General features: G+C 36.6%; 1 protein-coding gene across 1 annotated transcript in view; it reads right to left on the bottom strand.

Moving 5' to 3' along the window:
- Window positions 1–2,975: 2,975 nt before the first annotated feature.
- TMEM38B (transmembrane protein 38B) overlaps window positions 2,976–22,041 on the bottom strand; it is a 67,713-nt gene continuing 48,647 nt past the window's right edge. Inside the window, exon 6 of the mRNA XM_007178251.3 lies at window positions 2,976–3,546. Within this exon, the coding sequence (XP_007178313.1) occupies window positions 3,331–3,546 (216 nt within the window). The 3' untranslated portion in view covers window positions 2,976–3,330. The remainder of the gene's footprint in view (window positions 3,547–22,041) is intronic.

Genomic DNA, 22,041 nt, shown 5'->3' with positions numbered 1-22,041 from the left:
TTAGTATTACCACAAGAACACATCTGTTTGCTTATTGTATGTCTCACCACCAGTAAAATGTAAACACCAAGAAAGCAGTGGGGGAGAGAGGGTATTCTTGTACACGTTACTCCATTTCTAACGTTATCACTCAATTGCAATCAACTTGTGATCTGAGGTAGATTTTAATGGAATGATGTAGGCCTTACAGGAATAAGACCAAAAAAATACACTACAGAGGGAACGTCTCCCCTATTCTCTCCACTTTTTGGTCTCTGCCTACAGGAAACCTGGAATTTCCACTGAAATCCACTCACTCTACATTATCTGGTCCCTCTCCAGCCCTTGCACACTCAGCAAGGAAGAGTGACTAATCTGATAAATCAGAGTTTGATATTAATTTGGCCATATTTTACTAGAGGGTGAGATCACTGAGTTAGCCAGCCCATGTTCTTGCCACCTTCTTGTCTCCTTTTATTTAACGAGACCTACCAGATATTGACTTTCTCAGTGCCACCTATGACTGTGTGAAGCAGGCCCACAGGCTTCATTCATGCTACAGGTTGGGTAAGGAGTCTAATAATCTGCTTCGCAAATCCAGTCAAGTCTCTGCAGGCAGCATGAATAGATGAAGGGTGGGAGGTTTCAAACCTAAGCCATGTCCTCCAGTACAGCTTTTTCCTAAAAACCTTGAATTAAAGGTTATAGGCTACTTGCACAGATTAATAAAGTTTGTTCCATAAAGGTTGTACATCTCATTCGGACAGCAATCATTGATTATATACCATATATCAGTCGAAAGGCCAAAGGAGTTATAAACTCCTAAATCAAGAAAAATAGAAAAAACATAAAAATGATAAAATATTTCATTGGTGCTAAATAACTTATTTTAATAAATTTGTCTTTTTTTTTTTCCACATGCAAGTGTCTTTATTAATACTCAGGAGTTTTCATTTTAATACTATGCTTATCACAGTACTTTTCTGAATGCATATTAAACAGTTTTTGTACTCAGAAAACCACATCCTTTGACTGGTCCAGGCCACTTGAATCTTTCTATTAACTGGGTTTTTTTCGAGCTTTTACCCGTGTCTTTGTAGGTGTTAAATGATTAAGTAGTATTAGTGCTAGGGTGGTGCTAGGTGCACAATAGGAGTTTTTTTTTTGTTTTTTTTGTTTTTTTTTTTTTAAAGCAACAATGATTGCAATTACCAAACATGAAACACACTCATACTATGTCATAATATTGACATTCAGTCCAGTAATCCTCCACTGTAACAGCTCCTTTACTTTGCAGTGAAAATTGATTTGTATATTCTTTGCCTCTGAGTCCTTGTGGGATTTTTTTTTTTTAATTCAGACAGAAAGTCACAAAAATTATACTCATCCTAATAAATTTGTCTTTAATACAAGTGTAAAATAAGATTCCTAACATTTCAACTACAGTTAAACCCAAACTTCAAAACTAAGTCAGTAATTAGCAACATGTTAACTACAAGAGTGTCACATGCAATACAGAACTCGTAAATACTCAATGCCTTCTGTCAGAATATTAAAAATAAACTCCTTAGCATCCCAAGGCTATCAAAGGTCCTCCCCCCCCAAAAAAATTTTTTTAACAAAAGTATAATCCCTGCTGGTGTTTATATTTGTTAAAATTTTTAAAAATCAAGACTTCTAACTTGAATATGATTTGAGTAGTTCTATACCATCCAAAGATGCCTGATACATACTAACTTTTTGCAGGCTCATGGTCTTGGTAGAAGAAATCATGTCAGTCACAAAGTTTTAAAATTATAACTGGGCTTTTAAACTACAAAATAAAATAAGAAAATCTAACATTATTTAGTACCTTTTCTTCTTCTTCTTCTTTTAATTATTTTTGCCAATAAGGTACCAAATTTCACTTCATCATTCTTCATTCAAATAGACTACTACCATACAAGATTTTAGTTTGTTTCTTCTTAATTAGGTGGTTGTTATCAAATGCCCGAGGACAATTCTCATTAGAGCTGAGCATTTTTACATAAGGGTAACTAGTTTTAATTTAAAATAAAACTAAAAATATATGTACATGTACATTAAAATATAACCTGTGTAAACTAGTAAGAGACATTCAACTAGAAAACTGAATAGTACCCATTAAAAAGAAGACAAAGGGGGGGCTTCCCTGGTGGCGCAGTGGTCGAGAATCTGCCTGCTAATGCAGGGGACACGGGTTCGCGCCCTGGTCTGGGAGGATCCCACATGCCGCGGAGCAACTAGGCCCGTGAGCCACAACTACTGAGCCTGCGCGTCTGGAGCCTGTGCTCCGCAACAAGAGAGGCCACAATAGTGAGAGGCCCGCGCACCGCGATGAAGAGTAGCCCCCGCTTGCCGCAACTACAGGAAGCCCTAGCACAGAAACGAAGACCCAACATAGCAATCAATCAATCAATAAATAAATCTTTAAAAAAAAAAAAAAAAGAAGACAAAGGTGAAATTTTTAAATTGAAATAATACTTAAGAATATATGAAATGCTGAGAATAATTTCTCCTACAGTTAAAACAAATGTGTTTTAAGGAGAGAGAAAAAAATAAGCTCCTCAAAACTTGCAAAGCAGAACATGGACTTAGCAACTTATTAAAAACTATACCCCTGATTTTCTTTTTAGAAAAAAGAAATAGTTTAAACAAGGGCATGAAACACATTTAAGATTAAGACTAATAATACTCTGCTCTCACTGAAAAATACTACTAGAAAAAAATTAAATAAAATTTCAGATATTTCTATTTAATGTGGGCAAAATATACAATGTTTAGTTCTGAAATATAAGCTAATAATTTATTTTCATTCATAATATAAAGTGATTTAGGTAAAGTTTACTTTTCCTAGTACTCAAAATTAAACAGGAATTGTTTTCCATATCTAAGAATTATAATGGTAATGTGTAATAAAAGTTTAATTTTGCTAAACTAAAGCTCAAATAGATTCAAATAAAAAACATGAAAATATCTAGATTAAACAATAAAACTTTAATTTTTGTTATTTTGCAATGACAGTAGGTTTACTTTTTCTAACATTCAAAAACACTAGCCTTTTATCAATATAAAACTATTTAAAAAATCACAATAGAATCTTTTATATATAACTTAGAAAAACCATTTCACATGATACACTCGTAACACTCAGGAAATTTCAATCCAGAAAGGGACAGTCTCCCTGAAACAGAAAAAGTTCTTTCTTTTTGTCACCTCCAATCCTCATATATAATCTTTATTTTACATCATTTACATAGAAATATTTATCACAATCTGACAGGTAGATAAGAAAAAGAAAATTTTTTGCCTTCTAAAGCTCATCAAGTAAATTTACTCAGTCTTCTTAGTATGTTTCTTTTGAACTTTATCTGAAGCATCAGCTATAGGTTTTGAGGTCGATGAACCAGTACCATTGAGAGACGATTTTGTTTCACTTCTCTTTTCACATGATGAAAACTGCTGCTGCCAGCCAAACAGGATCCAATTCAATGTATCCTCAAAACAAGCAAAAGGCATAACAGCAGTCTCTGTAATCATCATGGTTATCTGAAAAAAAAAAGTTCAATTTTGAATTTAAATACAAATGTTTTCTGTTTCCTAAAACTGAGAGGGGAAAGTGAAAAAGAAGAAAAGATTCAAAACGCTTTTATTTTATTGAGGTATAATTGACATATAACATTATACTAGTTTCAGGTGTACAAAATGATTTGCTATCTGCATATATTACGAAATAACCACCACAATAAGTCTAGTTAACATCCGTCACCATACACAGCACACAAAGATTTTTTTATGTGATGAGAATTTTTAAGATCTACTCTCTTTGCAACTTTCAAATATGCAATACAGTATTACAACAGTTACCATGCTATACGTTACACACTGTTGACTTATTTGTTTATAACTGGAAGTTTGAACTTTTTGACTCCTTTTAACCCATTTCACCAAGCCTCGTCACTGCGCCGCCCCCCCCCCTCCACTTCTGGCAACCACTAATCTGTTCTCTGTATCTATGAGCTTGCGTTTTTTTAAATTTTAGATTCCACACATAAATGAGATCATACTGCATTTGTCTTTGTCTCATTTTTTTCACCAGGCATAATGCCCTGGCTATGATGTTAGCTGTGGGCTTGTCATATATAGCCTCTATTATGTTGAGGTACATTTCCTCTACACCCACTTTGTTAAGAGTTTTTATTGTAAATGGATGCTGAATTCTGTCAAATGCTTTTTCTGCATCTATTGAGATTATATGATTTTTATCCTTCATTTTGTTAATGTGATATATCACACTGATTGATTTGCAGATGATGAACCATCCTTGCATCCCTGGAATCAATCCCACTTGATCACAATGTATAATCTTTTTAATGTATTGTTGAATTTAGTTTGCTAATATTTTGTTGGGGGTTTTTGCATCTATGCCCATCAGGGATATTGTCCCATAATTTTCTTTTCTTCTGGCATCCTTGTCTGGTTTTGGTTTCATGGTAATGTTGGCCTTGTAAAATGAGTTTGGAAGCATTCCGTCATCTTTTATTTTTGTAAGAGTTTGAGAAGGATTGGTATTAATTCTTGTAATGTTTGGTAGAATTCACCAGCAAAACTGTCTGGTCCTGGATTTTTATTTGTTGGGAGGTTTCTGATCACTGATACAATCTCCTTACTGGTAACTGGTCTGTTCAGATTTTCTATTTCTTTGTGATTCAGTCTTGACAGGTTGTATGTTTCTAGAAATATGTCCATTTCTTCTAGGTTGTCCACGTTGTTGGCATATAAGTGTTCATAGCAGTCTCAATCCCTTGTATTTTCATGGTATCAGTTGTAACGTCTCCTCTTTCATTTCTGATTTTATCCACTTGAGTTATCTCGTTTTCTTTCTTGGTGAGTCTGACTAAAGATTTGTTAATTTTGTTTATATTTTCAAAGAACCAACTCTTAGTTTGGTCTTTTCTATTGTCCTTTTAGTCTGTATTTCATTTATTTCTGCTCTATGTTATTTCCTTCCTTCCATTAACTTTGGGCTTCATTTGTTCTTTTTCTAGTTCCTTAAGGTATAAAGTTAGGTTATTTGAGATTTTTCTCATTTCTTGAGGTAGGCATTTATTGCTATGAACTTCCCTCTTAAAACTACTTTTGCTGCATCCCATAAGATTGGAATGTTGTATTTCCATTTTTGTCTCAAGGTATTTTTTTGATTTCTCTGTTATTTCTTCACTGACCCACTGGTTGTTCTATAGCATTATGTTTAATTCCCACATGTTTGTGATTTTTCCAGTTTTCTTCCTAGTAAACAATTTCCAGTTTCATACTATTCTAGCTGAAAAAGATTCTTGATATGATTTTCATCTTCTTAAATTTATTAAGACTAGTTTTATGATCTAACATATGATGAATCCTGGAGAATATTCCATGTGTGTTTGAGAAGAATATGTATTCTGTTGCTTTTGGATGGAATGTCCTGTCTATATCTTTAGTTAAGTCTATCTAGTCTAATATGTCCTTGGGGCAATGTTTCCTTCTTGATTCTCTGTCTAGTGATCTATCCATTGTTGTAAATGAGGGGACTTCAATAAGTCCCCTACTATTATTGTTTTGCTATTTCTCTCTTTAGGTCTGTTAATATTTGCTTTATATATTTATGTTGGTACATAAATATTTGCAAATGTTATATATACTCTTATTAGAAATGACCCCTTTATCATTATGTAATGCCCTTCTTTCTAATTAGTCTTTGTTTTAAAGTCTATTTTGTTTGCTATAAGTATAGCTATCCCAACTTTCTTTGGGCTTCCATTTGCATGGAATATATTTTTCCATCCCTTCACTTTCAGTCTATTTCTCTCCTCACATTTGCAGTGAGTCTCTTGCAGGCAGCATATTGATGGGTCTTATTTTTTTTTATCTATTCAGCTACTCTATGTCTTCCGAATAGAGAATTCAGTCAATTTACATTTAAAGTAATTAACAAGTATGTACTTACTGTCATTTTGTTAATTGTTTTCTGGCTGTTCTGTAGTTCCTCTCTGTTCCTTTCTTCTTCCCTTGCTCACTTCCATTATGGCTTGATGACTTTCTCTAGTGGTATGCTTAGATTACTTTCTTGTTATCTTTTGTGTACATACTACAGGTTTTTGCTCTGTAGTTATCATATTTTCATATAACAACTTATGTTAGTGACAGTCTATTTTAAGTTTATAATAAGTATAAATGCTTTGTAGTTATCATATTTTCATAACAACTTATGTTAGTGATAGTCTATTTTAAGTTGATAATAACTTAAGTATAAATGCATTTTAATATTCTATATTTTTACTCTCCCCCTCAATGTTTTTTGTTTTTGATGTTACATTTTACATCTTTTTATCTTGTGTGTATCCCTTAATTATTTGTTATTTTTACTACTTTTGTCTTTTAACATTCATACTAACTTTATAAGTGATTAATCCACTACCTTTACTATATATTAACCCTTACCAGTGAGATTTATATTGTCATATGTTTTCTTGTTACTAATTAGCATCCTTTCCTTTCAGCCTAAAGCAGTCCCTTTAACATTGTGTGTAAGGTCAATTTAGTGGTGATAAGCTCTAGCTTTTGCTTGTCTGGAAAAATTCTTTCTCTCTCCTCTAATTCTGGATGTAACTGCCAGGTGGAGTAATTTAGGTTGGGGGTTTTTTTCCTTCAGTGCTTTGAATATATCATGCCACTCCATTCTGGCCTGCAAAGTTTCTACTGGAAATATCTGCTCATAGTCTTATGGGGGTTCCTTTATACATAACACACTGTTTTCCCATTGCTACTTTTAAGAATCTCTCTTTGTCTTAAACTTTTGACATTTTAACTATCATGTGTCTTGGTGGGATCTCTTTGGGGTCCCCTTATGTGGAACTCTCTGGGCTTCCTGGATCTGCATGTTTGTTTCCTTCCCCCAGATTAGGGAAGTTTTCAGCCATTCTTTCTTCAAATAATTTTTCTGCCCCTTTCTCTCTCCTCTTTCCTTCTGAGAGCCCTGTTATGTGAATGTCAGTCCTCCTGATGTTGTCCCATAAATTCCTTAAGCTATCTTCACTTTCTTTCATTCTTTTTCCTTTTTGCAGCTCTGATTGGGTGAGTTCCACTGCGTGGTCTTCAAGTTCACTGATCCTTTTTGCTTCTTCTAGTCTGCTGTTGAACCCCCCTAGTAAATTTTTTAGTTCAGTTATAATATTCTTCAGCTCTGTGACTTCTATCTAGTACTTTCTTATATTTCCTATTTTCTTTGTTGAAGTTCTCACTGTGTTCAATATGCATTCTTAATTTAATCTTCAGCAGAAGCAAATTAAGTTAGGTTCTGGAAAAAAAATCTGTTCTCTATAAGTTTACACTTAATTAATGGAAAAGAACATAACTCATTAACAATAATACAAAATACCACATTTTTGAGTGCCAAATGAGCAGCATAAGCAAAAAAATACATTCAGTATTGAAAGGAAATAAGAAGATAAAATATCATTTACAGTCTACACCAAATGACCAAGAATACCTATTATTACTATGCACTTAACATGTGCCAGAACTGTGATAAGTGTTTTGTATTACCTTATTCTCTTTAAATGTAATCCCAAAACTACTCTATTATTACTCTCATCATAGAGAGGTGGAACTGAGGTTTTGACAGGTTAAGTAACTTGCTCAAAGTCACAGAGCTCATAAGTGGTTAAGCAGTTTGGAACACTCAGATTTTGAGTTTGATCACTAAATACACTGCAGTTTATCATTATCTAAAGTCACAGACTTCCAGTAAATTGTAGAATCCTGCCAGTATGAGGGACTATAGTAAGTCTCTAGCCATCCAATTTTTTCCATATGTATGTATATATATAAGCAACTGAGACACTGAGAGATAGAATGGAGTGCTACCAATCTTTTATCTGGCAAAACGTATAGTGTTCAGAGATGTTTAGATTTGCTCAAGAAATCATACTGGTGCCAAAATGAATCTGGGACAACGTTATGGACTAGAATGGTTCCCAAAAGCCCATAAATTTCCAAGGGGCAATTCCTCCAGCAGATCTCAGATAATGAATCAAACTAGATATTTTTGGAATTAAATTTTCACAGGAGGTCCCTACATAATCAGCTTTCCTGAGGACAATGGAAACAAGAGTAAATTCTTATTATCTGCAATATAGTCTAGGTAGTGGGGAGTTGGCGACAAAGTGGGTGTCTATCACGAGAGGAATGGATAAGTGAAATGTATACTGCGTAATTGTTAAAAATAATAAATTGTAAAGTTATATGGAAAAATTCTTAAAATATATTGTTAGGTGAAAATGAGACGAAGAACAAACGCTATAACGTACTATCATTTATATAAATTTAAAAATGCATGCACACAGCATTGTGAATGTACTAAACACCACCGAATTGTATAAACAGCTGATTTTGTTATGCCAATTTGACCACAATAAAAATAAACAAATAACAAATAAACCTTTTTTTAATGCATGCACATAAACTACAGGCCAGCTGTGACTAAAGAGCTTATATCAGACTCAGTATCTCAACAAAATCAATATAAAAGACACAAATACATAAAACAACTGTAAAAAGACACTGGAGAACAACCAATACAGGTATAACCTGGTGGGGTTATGATCCCTAAAAGAAAGGAAGTTGAACAAAGTGAACTCCACATTTATCCTGGCTTTTTCTTTTAAGGACATGTGTCAATTCACAGCATAGGGAAGTGAAATGCAGAAGTCCCAAATGGGTTAAAGAGACAGAGGCTGGAGTCTGAGAAGGCCAAAGCGTCTAGCACTTGAGAGCAATAACAGCTCAAAGAGGAGTGAACCACATTAAGTAAGCCCCCAAGTCCATGCGTAGTCTGTGCTGGAGGAGTTTACCAATGCTAAACTGAAAACATAGAAACAGATTTCAAAAACCTAGCAGAGAACAACAGCTGGGAGGCCAAAGAGCTGAGCAGCCCACTGCTTGGTTCTGGGAAGACAGGTTGGAGTTCAAAGCCAGGCAAGGTGGACCTGCCCAGGGGTACACCTCGGGCTTAAATTGAGACCCCAAAAGGGTCACATTCTAGAAAGGGAAATCTGAAACATAATAGCACTAACAAAGCCTAAAATCCACAGGATTAAAATAATCTGCTTGTGCGTTACACCTGGCTGCCAAAACAATGTTGAATGTAATCCCTGCCCTCAAAAATCTTACAGACTAGCCAGAGATAGCCAAGTAAATCAGTAATTACAAAACCGTAAAGAGTAAGTGCAGTAACGGAGGTTTGCCCAGAAACGTTAAGTAAGGGATATGGATTTGGAAGTCGTTACCATACAAGTAAAAGGTAAAGGCATGAATTAGAATGTAATCACCTGGAGAGAATATACAGTGAGAAGAGTCCAAATATAATGTTAACCTCCAAGTTTATACCATTACTGGTTACTATCTAAGAAAAATTTCTTTAGATTAAATTATTCTTTAGAATAAATAGTTACAATGAGATGTATTGGCATTAATTATCCTGGTCATAGCTTGACTTCATGGACGGCCAACAAAAAACAAAAGAATTCAGGTCAAACAATGGTCCACTGTCAGGAAAACAGCAATGTCTTTTTACAAAATCCAAAAGAGATGAGTGTCAGGATCTAAAGTACTTCCTGAGAACATGAACTATACTAAGTATTTTTCAAAGTCGAGTTTTAATAGAATCTCCACTCCCAGTAGACTCATCACTCAGCTAAGGAGTACTGCTGGCATCATAAATTACTGCTGAGATAGACTTATGAGGTACATGGATGGATTTCTGTGAATTCAGCCTCTTCTTAGGGCTTAATTCAATAAGGTGACACAAATATAATGGTGACAAATGGAATGAACCCTTATTCTTCTATAAATAAAATATAAAACTGTCTCCCTATTTAGCAAACTATTAAAAGAAAGAGCATATTACCTAAATTAAACAGCATTTGACTTCATAGTCTCTTGCTTAAAAAGGGAAGTAAACCAAAGAATGTAGAAGCCCTAATCTGATATTTAAACATATCCTAAAATACAAATTAATTCCAGTAAAGAAATTGTTTGTGCTCTGCCACATTCTTTTTTTTTTTTTAAACATCTTTATTGGAGTATAATTGCTTTACATTGTTGTGTTAGTTTCTGCTGTATAACAAAGTGAATCAGCTATACATATACTTAATATCCCCATATCCCCTCTCTCTTGCGTCTCCCTCCCACCCTCCCTAACCCACCCCTCTAGGTGGTCACAAAGCACCGAGCTGATCTCCCTGTGCTATGTGGCTGCTTCCCACTAGCTATCTATTTTACATTTGGTAGCGTATATATGTCCATGCCACTCTCTCACTTCGTCCCAGCTTACCCTTCCCCATCCCCGTGTCCTTAAGTCCATTCTCTATGTCTGGGTCTTTATTCCTGTCCTGCCCCTAGGTTCTTCAGAACCATTTTTTTTTTTAGATTCCATATATATGTGTTAGCATACGGTATTTGTTTTTCTCTTTCTGACTTACTTCACTCCATATGACAGACTCTAGGTCCATCCACCTCACTACAAATACCTCAATTTCATTTCTTTTTATGGCTGAGTAATATTCCATTGTATATATGTGCCACATCTTCTTTATCCATTCATCTGTCGATGGACACTTAGGTTGCTTCCATGTCCTGGCTATTGTAAATAGTGCTGCAATGAACATCGTGGCACATGTCTCTTTTTGAATTATGGTTTTCTCAGGGTATATGCTCAGTAGTCAGATTGCAGGTCATATGATAGTTCTATCTTTAGTTTTTTAAGGAACCTCCATACTGTTCTCCATAGTGGCTGTATCAATTTAGATTCCCACCAACAGTGCAAGAGGGTTCCCTTTTCTCCACACCCTCTCCAGCATTTACTGTTTGTAGATATTTTGATGATGGCCATTCTGACAGGTGTGAGGTGATACCTCATTGTAGTTTTGATTAGCATTTCTCTAATGATTAGTGATGTTGAGCATCCTTTCATGTGTTTGCTGGCAATCTGTATATCTTCTTTGGAGAAATGTCTGTTTAGGTCTTCTGGCCATTTTTGGGTTGGGTTGTTTGTTTTTCTGATATTGAGCTGCATGAGCTGCTTGTATATTTTGGAGATTAATCCTTCGTCAGCTGCTTCATTTGCAAATATTTTCTCTCATTCTGACGGCTGTCTTTTCGTCTTGTTTATGGCTTCCTTTGCTGTGCAAAAGCTTTTACGTTTCATTAGGTCCCATTTGTTTATTTTTGTTTTTATTTCCATTTCTCTAGGAGGTGAGTCAAAAAGGATCTTGCTGTGATTTATGTCATACAGTGTTCTGCCTATGTTTTCCTCTAAGAGTTTTATAGTGTCTGGCCTTACATTTAGGTTTAAGCCTAGGTTTATCTCTGGGCTTTCTATCCTGTTCCACTGATCTATATTTCTGTTTTTGTGTCAGTACCATACTGTCTTGATTACTGTAGCTTTGTAGTATAGTCTGAAGTCAGGGCGCCTGATTCCTCCAGTTCCATTTTTCTTTCTCAAGATTGCTTTGGCATATTCTTTATATAATATCTCATGTTATATGATTTCAAAATATGCCCAGAAAAACGTGACCTAAAATATAAGTTCCTCAAAGGCACAAACAGTACTCATGTAATTTAAATCCTCTATAGTGCATAGCAATGAGAGTATAATGAATGAAAATACTTCTACCTCATATGAATAATTCAAAGACTATTACAATATATCTATATAAGCAAAATTTGCATAATTAATCTTTCTCTCCACCCAGAACATACTTCTTCCTGCCTCCATCTGCCCAAATCCAAACAATCCTTTGCAGGGCAACTGCAAAGTGTCTACTCCATTAAATCTCCCCCAATGCCCTCCAATGAAAATCACTTTGCCCTATAATTAACTTCTGGTACATGGCATATTCAGCCTGGTTTTCTGGTTACTCTATGCTTTCTTCATTGGTGATATCACTCAGACATTAATAATTATTAACCTGAATGACTGTCAAATAAATCTTCAGATCTTCATTTTTATAAATCTCTTCAATAAGTTGGTTAAATAAACTGTTCACCTGGTAGTACAGTCTCAGATAAATAAGTATGAGAGAATTAAATACAGAGACACCTATGAAAGAGCATTTTAGTCATTTATCAGTCAGTCAACAAATATATATTAAAAATCTACTACATGCACCAGGACACAATGCTAGGGATACAGTGATGAATAAAACAAACTTAGTCCATATCCTCATAAGTTTAAAAGTACAATGCCTCATATTTCTTTTTAGACAATAACATCTTGAAGACAGAGTGTCTTATTCAAAGTTTACATGTCCAATTGTATCCCCCGAAAGGGCCTAATACAATTGTCCCTCATTCATGTGTTCCACAAAATACTCTACTATCTGAATACACCTCTCAACAGCATGCAGCATAACTGACCAGTCCATCCTTCTTAATACCATCTCCTGGTTTTTAGCAGCTTCTTTCCCATTTCTCATTCTGGATCTTCCTTCTCTAAATATTAGAAAATCTCATGACTCTGTCCTCTCTTCAGTCTCACTCTATGCTTTTGTCCCTATGTAATGTAACTGCCACCCTAAGTTAATTTATAAACTGAATACAATCTCAATAAAAATACCAACAAATTTTATTATGGAGTTAGACAAACTGCCATTAAAGTTAGTGCCCAATTCTCTCTCTAAACAGGATATGCAGCCAGACTTTAATTTTTGCCAATCTGATGAGAAATGGTATCTAAGTGTAATTTTCATTAATATATTCCCAAATGAGTGTCACATGTTTTCATATGTTTAAGGGACATCATATCTTTGTTGTGTGAATTGTCTGCTGATAGATTTCTTTCAATTATTTATTAGGCTTTTAATCCTTTATCCCTTAATTTTTCTTAACAGTTCAAGAATGTTTATGAACTGCTGAATATTCAGGGTTCTACTAGAGATGTTTTTTATTTTTTAAGGCTAAAATCTTGTTATGAAATATTTCTTAGAGATAAAAAGTATTTGGAATAGAGGGGTTTTTTTCAATTTTTTTTACTGAAGTATAGTTGACTATGTCGTGTTAGCTTCAGGTGTACAGTACAGTGATTCAGTTTCTCATATTTATATATATATATGTGTGTGTATATGTGTGTGTGTGTGTGTGTGTATTCTTTTTCAGATTCTTTTCTCTTATAGGTATTACAAAGTATTGAGTATAGTTCCCTGTTCCATACAGTAGGTCCTTGATGGTTATCTTTTTTATATATAGCGGTGTGTATATGTTAAACTTAAAAGCTTTTGTGCAGCAAAGGAAACCATAAACAAAACAAAAAGACAACCTACGGACTGAGAGAAATTTTCAAACGAGGCACTAACAAGGGATTCATCTCCAAAATATACAAACAGCTCAATATCAGAAAAACAAACAACCCAATCAAAAAATGGGCAGATCTACACAGACATTTCTCCAAAGGAAACATACAGATGGCCAACAGGCATATGAAAAAATGCTCCATATTGCTAATTATCAGAGAAATGCAAATCAAAACCACAATGAGGTATCATCTCACACCAGTCAGAATGGCCATCATCAAAAAGTCTACAAATAATAAACGCTGGAGAGGGTGTGGCAAAAAAGGAACCGTCCTACACTGTTGGTGGGAATGTAAATTGGTACAGCCACTATAGAGAGCAGTATGGAGGTGCCTTAAAAACTAAAAATAGAGAGGAACTTCAAGATGGCAGAAGAGTAAGATGCAGAGATCACCTTCCTCCCCACAAATACATCAGAAATACATCTACATGTGGAACAACTCCTACAGAACACCTACTGAACGCTGGCAAAAGACCTCAGACCTCCCAAAAGGCAAGAAACTCCCCACGTACCTCGGTAGGGTAAAAGAAAAAAGAAAAAATGGAGACAAAAGAATAGGGAAGGGACCTGCACCAGTGGGAGAGAGCGGTGAAGGAGGAAAGGTTTCTACACACTAGGAAGCCCCTTCGTGGGCGGAGACTGCCAGTGGCGGAGGGGGGGAGCTTCGGAGCCACGGTGGAGAGCGCAGCAACAGGGGTGTGGAGGGCAAAGCGGAGAGATTCCCACACAGAGGATTGGTACCGACCAGCACTCACCAGCCCGAGAGGCTTGTCTGCTCACCCGCCGGGACGGGTGGGGGCTGGGAGCTGAGGCTCAGGCTTCAGAGGTCGGATCCCAGGAGAGGACTGGGATTGGCCACGTGAACACAGCCTGAAGGGGGCTAGTGCGCCGCAGCTAGCCGGGAGGGAGTCTGGGAAAAAGTCTGGAGCTGCCGAAGAGGCAAGAGATGTTTTCTTGCCTCTTTGTTTCCTGGTGCGCAAGGAGAGGGGATTAAGAGCGCCACATAAAGGAGCTCCAGAGACGGGCGAGGGCCACGGCTATCAGCGTGGACCCCAGAGACGGGCATGAGACACTAAGGCTGCTACTGCAGCCACCAAGAAGGCTGTGTGCGAGCACAGGTCACTATCCACACCGCCCCTCCTGGGAGCCTGTGCAGCCTGCCACTGCCAGGGTCCCGTAATCCAGGGACAACTTCCCCGGGGGAGAATGCACGGTGCACCTCAGGCTGGTGCAACGTCCTGCTGGCCTCTGCCACCACAGGCTCGTCCCACATTCGGCACCCTTACCACCCCCCCCCCGCCCCCCCCCCCCCCCCCCCCCCCCCCCCCCCGCCTGAGTGAGCCAGAGCCCATGAATCAGCTGCTCCTTTAATCCCATCCTGTCTGAGTGAAGAACAGATGCCCTCAGGCAACCTACACGGTGAGGCGGGTCCAAATCCAACACTGCCAGGAGCTGTGCGAACAAAGAGGAGAAAGGGAAATTTCTCCCAGCAGCCTCAGGAGCAGTGGATTAAAGCTCCACAATCAACTTGATGTACCCTGCATCTGTGGAATACCTGAATAGACAACGAATCATCCCAAATTGAGGAGGTGGACTTTGGAAGCAACGATATATACACTTTTTTCCCTTTTTCTCTTTTTGTGAGTGTGTATCTGTATGCTTCTATGTGTGATTTTATCTGTATAGCTTTGCTTTTACCATTAGTCCTAGGGTTCTGTCAGTCCTTTTTTTTTTTATTACTTAAAAAAGTTTTTATTCTTAATAATTATTTTTTATTTTTTATTGTAATAACTTTATTTTATTTAATTTTATCTTCTCCATTCTTTCTTTTCTCCCTTTTATTCTGAGCCATATGGAGGACAGGCTCTTGGTGCTCCAGCCAGGCGTCAAGGCTGTGCCACTGAGGTGGGAGAGCCAAGTTCAGGACACTGGTCCACAAGAGACCTCCCAGCTCCACATAATATCAAACGGCGAAAATCTCCCAGAGATCTCCATCTCAACGCCAAGACCCAGCTCTGCTCAATGACCAGCAAGCTACAGTGCAGGACACCCTATGCCAAACAACTAGCAAGACAGGAACACAACCCCATCCATTAGCACAGAGGCTGCCTAAAATCATAATAAGGTCACAGACACCCCAAAACACACCACCACACGTGGACCTGCGACCAGAAAGACAAGATCCAGCCTCATCCACCAGAACACAGGCACTAGTCCCCTCCACCAGGAAGCCTACACAACCCACTGAACCAAACTTAGCCACTGGGGACAGACACTAAAAACAACAGAAACTACGAACCTGCAGCCTGAGAAAAGGAGACCCCAAACACCGTAAGTTAAGCAAAATGAGAACACAGAGAAACACAGAGCAGATGAAGGAGCAAGGCAAAAACCCAACAGACCAAACAAATGAAGAGGAAATAGGCAGTCTACCTGAAAAAGAATTCAGAGTAATGACAGTAAAGAAGATCCAAAATCTTGGAAACAGAATGGAGAAAATACAAGAAATGTTTAACAAGGACCTAGAAGAACTAAAGAGCAAACAAACAGAGATGAACAACACAATAAATGAAATTAAAAATTCTCTAGAAGGGATCAATAGCAGAATAACTGAGGCAGAGGAACAGATAAGTGACCTGGAAGATAAAATAGGGGAAATAACTACTGCAGAGCAGAATAAAGAAAAAAGAATGAAAAGAATTGAGGACAGTCTCAGAGACCTCTGGGACAACATTAAATGCACCAACATTCGAATTACAGGGGTCCCAGAAGAAGAAGAGAAAAAGAAAGGGTCTGAGAAAATATTTCAACAGATTATAGTTGAAAACTTCCCTAATATGGGAAAGGAAATAGTTAATCAAGTCCTGGAAGCACAGAGAGTCCCACACAGGATAAATCCAAGGAAAAACACGCCAAGACACATATTGATCAAACTATCAAAAATTAAATACAAAGAACAAATATTAAAAGCAGCAAGGGAAAAACAACAAGTAACATACAAGGGAATCCCCATAAGGCTAACAGCTGATCTATCAGCAGAAACTCTGCAAGCCAGAAGGGAGTGGCAGGACATATTTAAAGTGATGAAGGAGAAAAACCTACAACCAAGATTACTCTACCCAGCAAGGATCTCATTCAGATTTGACGGAAAAATTGAAAGCTTTACAGACAAGCAAAAGCTAAGAGACTTCAGCACCACCAAACCAGCTTTACAACAAATGCTAAAGGAACTTCTCTAGGCAGGAAACACAAGAGAAGGAAAAGACCTACAATAACAAACCCAAAACAATTAAGAAAGTGGTAATAGGAACATACATATCAAGAATTACCTTAAACATAAATGGATTAAATGCTCCAACCAAAAGGCATAGACCGGCTGAATGGATACAAAAACAAGACCCGTATATATGCTGTCTACAAGAGACCCACTTCAGACTAGGGACACATACAGACTGAAAGTGAGGGGATGGAAAAAGATATTCCATGCAAATGGAAATCAAAAGAAAGCTGGGATAGCAACTCTCATATCAGACAAAATAGACTTTAAAATAAAGACTATTACAAGAGACAAAGAAGGACACTACATAATGATCAAGGGATTGATCCAAGAAGAAGATATAACAATTGTAAATATTTATGCACCCAACATAGGAGCACCTCAATACATAAGGCAAATACTAACAGCCACAAAAGGGGAAATCGACAGTAACACAATCATAGTAGGGGACTTTAACACCCCACTTTCACCAATGGACAGATCATCCAAAATGAAAATAAATAAGGAAACACAAGCTTTAAATGATACATTAAACAAGATGGACTTAATTGATATTTACAGGACATTCCACCCAAAAACTACAGAATACACATTTTTCTCAAGTGCTCATGGAACATTCTCCAGGATAGATCATATCTTGGGTCACAAATCAAGCCTTGGTAAATTTAAGAAAATTGAAATCGTATCAAGTATCTTTTCCGACCACAACGTTATGAGACTAGATATCAATTACAGGAAAAGATCTGTAAAAAATACAAACACATGGAAGCTAAACAATACACTACTTAATAACCAAGTGGTCACTGAAGAAATCAAAGGGGAAATCAAAAAATACCTAGAAACAAATGACAATGGAGACACGACGACCCAAAACCTATGGGATGCAGCAAAAGCAGTGCTAAGAGGGAAGTTTATAGCAATACAATCCTACCTTAAGAAACAGGAAACATTTCAAACAAACAACCTAACCTTGCACCTAAAGCAATTAGAGAAAGAAGAACAAAAAAACCCCAAAGTTAGCAGAAGGGAAGAAATCATAAAGATCAGATCAGAAATAAATGAAAAAGAAATGAAGGAAACAATAGCAAAGATCAATAAAACTAAAAGCTGGTTCTTTGAGAAGATAAACAAAATTGATAAACCATTAGCCAGACTCATCAAGAGAAAAAGGGAGAAGACTCAAATCAATAGAATTAGAAATGAAAAAGGAGAAGTAACTACGGACACTGCAGAAATACAAACAATCATGAGAGATTACTACAAGCAACTCTATGCCAATAAAATGGACAACCTGGAAGAAATGGACAAATTCTTAGAAATGCACAACCTGCCGAGACTGAACCAGGAAGAAATAGAAAATATGAACAGACCAATCACAAGCACTGAAATTGAAACTGTGATTAAAAACCTTCCAACAAACAAAAGCCCAGGACCAGATGGCTTCACAGGCGAATTCTATCAAACATTTAGAGAAGAGCTAACACCTATCCTTCTCAAACTCTTCCAAAATATTGCAGAGGGAGGAACACTCCCAAACTCATTCTACGAGGCCACCATCACCCTGATACCAAAACCAGACAAAGATGTCACAAAGAAAGAAAACTACAGGCCAATATCACTGATGAACACAGATGCAAAAATCCTCAACAAAATACTAGCAAACAGAATCCAACAGCACATTAAAAGGATCATACACCATGATCAAGTGGGGTTTATTCCAGGAATGCAAGGATTCTTCAATATACGCAAATCAATCAACGTGATACACCATATTAACAAACTGAAGGAGAAAAACCATATGATTATCTCAACAGATGCAGAGAAAGCTTTCGACAAAATTCAACACCCATTTATGATAAAAGCCCTGCAGAAAGTAGGCATAGAGGGAACTTTCCTCAACATAATAAAGGCCATATATGACAAACCTACAGCTAACATCGTCCTCCATGGTGAAAAACTGAAACCATTTCCACTAAGATCAGGAACAAGACAAGGTTGCCCACTCTCACCACTATTATTCAACATAGCTTTGGAAGTTTTAGCCACAGTTATCAGAGAAGAAAAAGATATAAAAGGAATCCAAATCGGAAAAGAATAAGTAAAGCTGTCACTGTTTGCAGATGACATGATACTATACATAGAGAATCCTAAAGATGCTACCAGAAAACTACTAGAGCTAATCAATGAATTTGCTAAAGTAGCAGGATACAAAATTAATGCACAGAAATCTCTTGCATTCCTATACACTAATGATGACAAATCTGAAACAGAAATGAAGGAAACACTCCCATTTACCACTGCAACAAAAAGAATAAAATATCTAGGAATAAACCTACCTAAGGAGACAAAAGACCTGTATGCAGAAAATTATAAGACACTGAGGAAAGAAATTAAAGATGTGGGCTTCCCTGGTGGCGCAGTGGTTGAGAATCTGCCTGCCAATGCAGGGGACACGGGTTCGAGCCCTGGTCTGGGAAGATCCCACATGCCGCGGAGCAACTGGGCCCGTGAGCCACAATTACTGAGCCTGCGCGTCTGGAGCCTGTGCTCCGCAACAAGAGAGGCTGCGATAGTGAGAGGCCTGCGCACCGCGATGAAGAGTGGCCCCTGCTTGCCACAACTAGAGAAAGCCCTCGCACAGCAACGAAGACCCAACACAGCCATAAATAAATAAAAATAAATACATTTAAAAAAAAAAAAAAAGAAATTAAAGATGATACAAATAGATGGAGAGATATACCATGTTCTTGGATTGGAAGAATCAACATTGTGAAAATGACTCTACTACCCATAGCAATCTACAGATTCAATGCAATCCCTATCAAACTACCACTGGCATTTTTCACAGAACTAGAACAAAAAATTTCACAATTTGTATGGAAACACAAAAGACCCCGAATAGCCAAAGCAATCTTGAGAACAAAAAGTGGAGCTGGAGAAATCATTTTTTAAAAAGGTTTTTTTTAATGCTTGAAATTTCAAAACACAATTGTAAACATTTCTGTGTCAGAGAAGAAATTGTGAAGTAGGAGGAATTTAAAGTGAATGACAATAAAAATATACACATCAAAACATGTGACATGAGACAGCAATGTAAAACAATATGACTGAGACGAACAACAAACGCAAAAGTTGGTCCTCTGACAAGATTAACTACACACTGATAAACCCCTGACAAGACTGAGCAAGAAAGAACAGAGGAACTTCCTTCTTGCCTATAACAGAATAACTGTTTCTAGACTAGCCCTCCAGGCATAAAAATCATAAACTTGACAAAATACAGGAGGCAACTATTTTCAAGTGCTGGACAACAGACAGTATAAGACTGCTCCATGAGAAAAGGGAAACTGATGAAGTGATCCCCACACTTACCCTCACTTGTTTCAGGACAATTTCTCAAGCAGAAAGCAGAGAGCTAGAACTGAAACTGAGACGGCAGAGACTGACGTTAGGTGCACCTAAACTAAATGGAGTCCTCAGGCAGGGTGTCAGGAGGAAGACAGGCAGGCGTGGGGCGGGGAGGAGACTTCAGGTCTACATGGGATGGTGCCACAAGGCCATAGCTAGGCTGCGCATTTCAAGAGTGAGACTACCTGAGTTTTACCACAGAGCAGCTTCTAGTGGGTGAGATGACAACAGAGATACTAGAGGTCAAGCACTACTGGTGGCACTTACTTCCTGTTACTATTTTTATACTTGTATTATAGATACCTGTGCCCTTGTCTTACTTGTGGGAGATAGTCTCTTTGAAAAAAGAAATCATATTTATTAGCATCTTTGTATATGTCAAAACATGGGATTATTATCCAAAACAAACACACAATGCAAATTTCCTAACTATATAAATAATACAAGAAAAGCAAGGTAAAGAAAAATAATTAGTGCCAAATTTTTCTCTGTATGTTCTGTCAATTCATCATTTTATACCTAAGAAATGAAAAACTATAGTAGCTACTCAAACAAATCACAAGCTATTTAAAAATCAGTATAAATCTAAAGGGAATCTGGGCAAAAGGATGAGCTAAAAATGAATATTCTGTTTAGAAGTTGGTGGATATTTAGTAAAATGCTGGGGAATATTATTCTAAATTATTAGAATATTATTCTAAAATGTTAGGGGAATAATATTCTAATTAGGAAGATTTGAGGAATACTATGAGAAAAGTTCAATACTGTATGTTATTCTACTTTAAAATATCTTTTTATTATCACTTTGCGATATGGTATTTAAGTTTAGGTGCTATAATAAACAACTATATGCCTGGCAGTAATTGTAAGAAAAGCTATCATTTTTATTCCACAAATTAGGCCTTCAACAAAAACTGATCCTTGCAATTCAAAAAATTTAACAGATACCAGTACCAGTTAATCTAACTAAACCCACAATACACATTCATTTTCTTTAAAGATTAAAGTTAGAAACTCTCAAAAATTATATAGCTCCCAACATTACTTCATGATAAAAACACTCAACAAACGAAGAGGAGAAGGGAACTAACTTACTCAATCTGATAAAGGGAATCTATAAAACACCCTCAGCTAATATCATACTTGTTAGTGAAAGACTGAATGCTTTCTCCCTAGGATCAAAAAGAAGATAAGGATGTTCATTCTCTCTATTTCTATTCAACACTGTACTGGAAGTTCTAGACAGGGCAACTGGGCAAGAAAATGAGATAAAAGACATGGAGATTGAAAAGGAAGAAGGAAAATTATTTCTATGTGCAAATGACATGATCTTGTAGAAAACCCTAAGGAATCCATTAAAAAAAAAAACTATTAGAGCTAATAAATAAGTTCAGCTAGGTTACAATATACAAGATCATATAAAAAATCAATTTTATTTCTACACATTTTCAAGGTACAATCTGAAAATAAAACATTTAAAAAACAATCTCATTTACTATAGCACCAAAAAGAACAAAATGCTTAGGAATAAAGTTAACAACAGAAGTCTAAGGCTTATATACTGAAAAAACATCATTGAAAAAAATTAAAGAAGACCTAAATAAATTTTTTAAATCTATGTTGATGGATTATAAGACTTAATATTGTTAAGATGACAGTACTCCCCAAACTGATTTGCAGATTCAATGTAATCCCTATGAAAACATAAGCTGGCCTTCTTTGCAGAAATTGTCAAGTTAATTCTAAAATTCATATGGAAATTCAAGTGACCTAGAGTGGTCAAAACAATCCTGAGAAAGAAGAACAAACCTGGAAGACTCACAGTTCCCAATTTCAAAACTTACTGCAGAGCTGAAATAATTAAGATAGCATGGTACAAGCATAAAAATAGGCATACAGATGAATGGAATAAAAGTAAGAGTCCAGAAATAAACTCTTACATTTACAGTCAACTGATTTTCTACAAGGGT

Source organism: Balaenoptera acutorostrata, chromosome 6 (assembly GCF_949987535.1).
Source record: "Balaenoptera acutorostrata chromosome 6, mBalAcu1.1, whole genome shotgun sequence".
In the NCBI taxonomy this organism is placed as follows: Eukaryota; Metazoa; Chordata; class Mammalia; order Artiodactyla; family Balaenopteridae; genus Balaenoptera; species Balaenoptera acutorostrata.
Note: the sequence above shows the minus strand (reverse complement) of the source record. Positions and strands in the feature narration are given on the sequence as shown.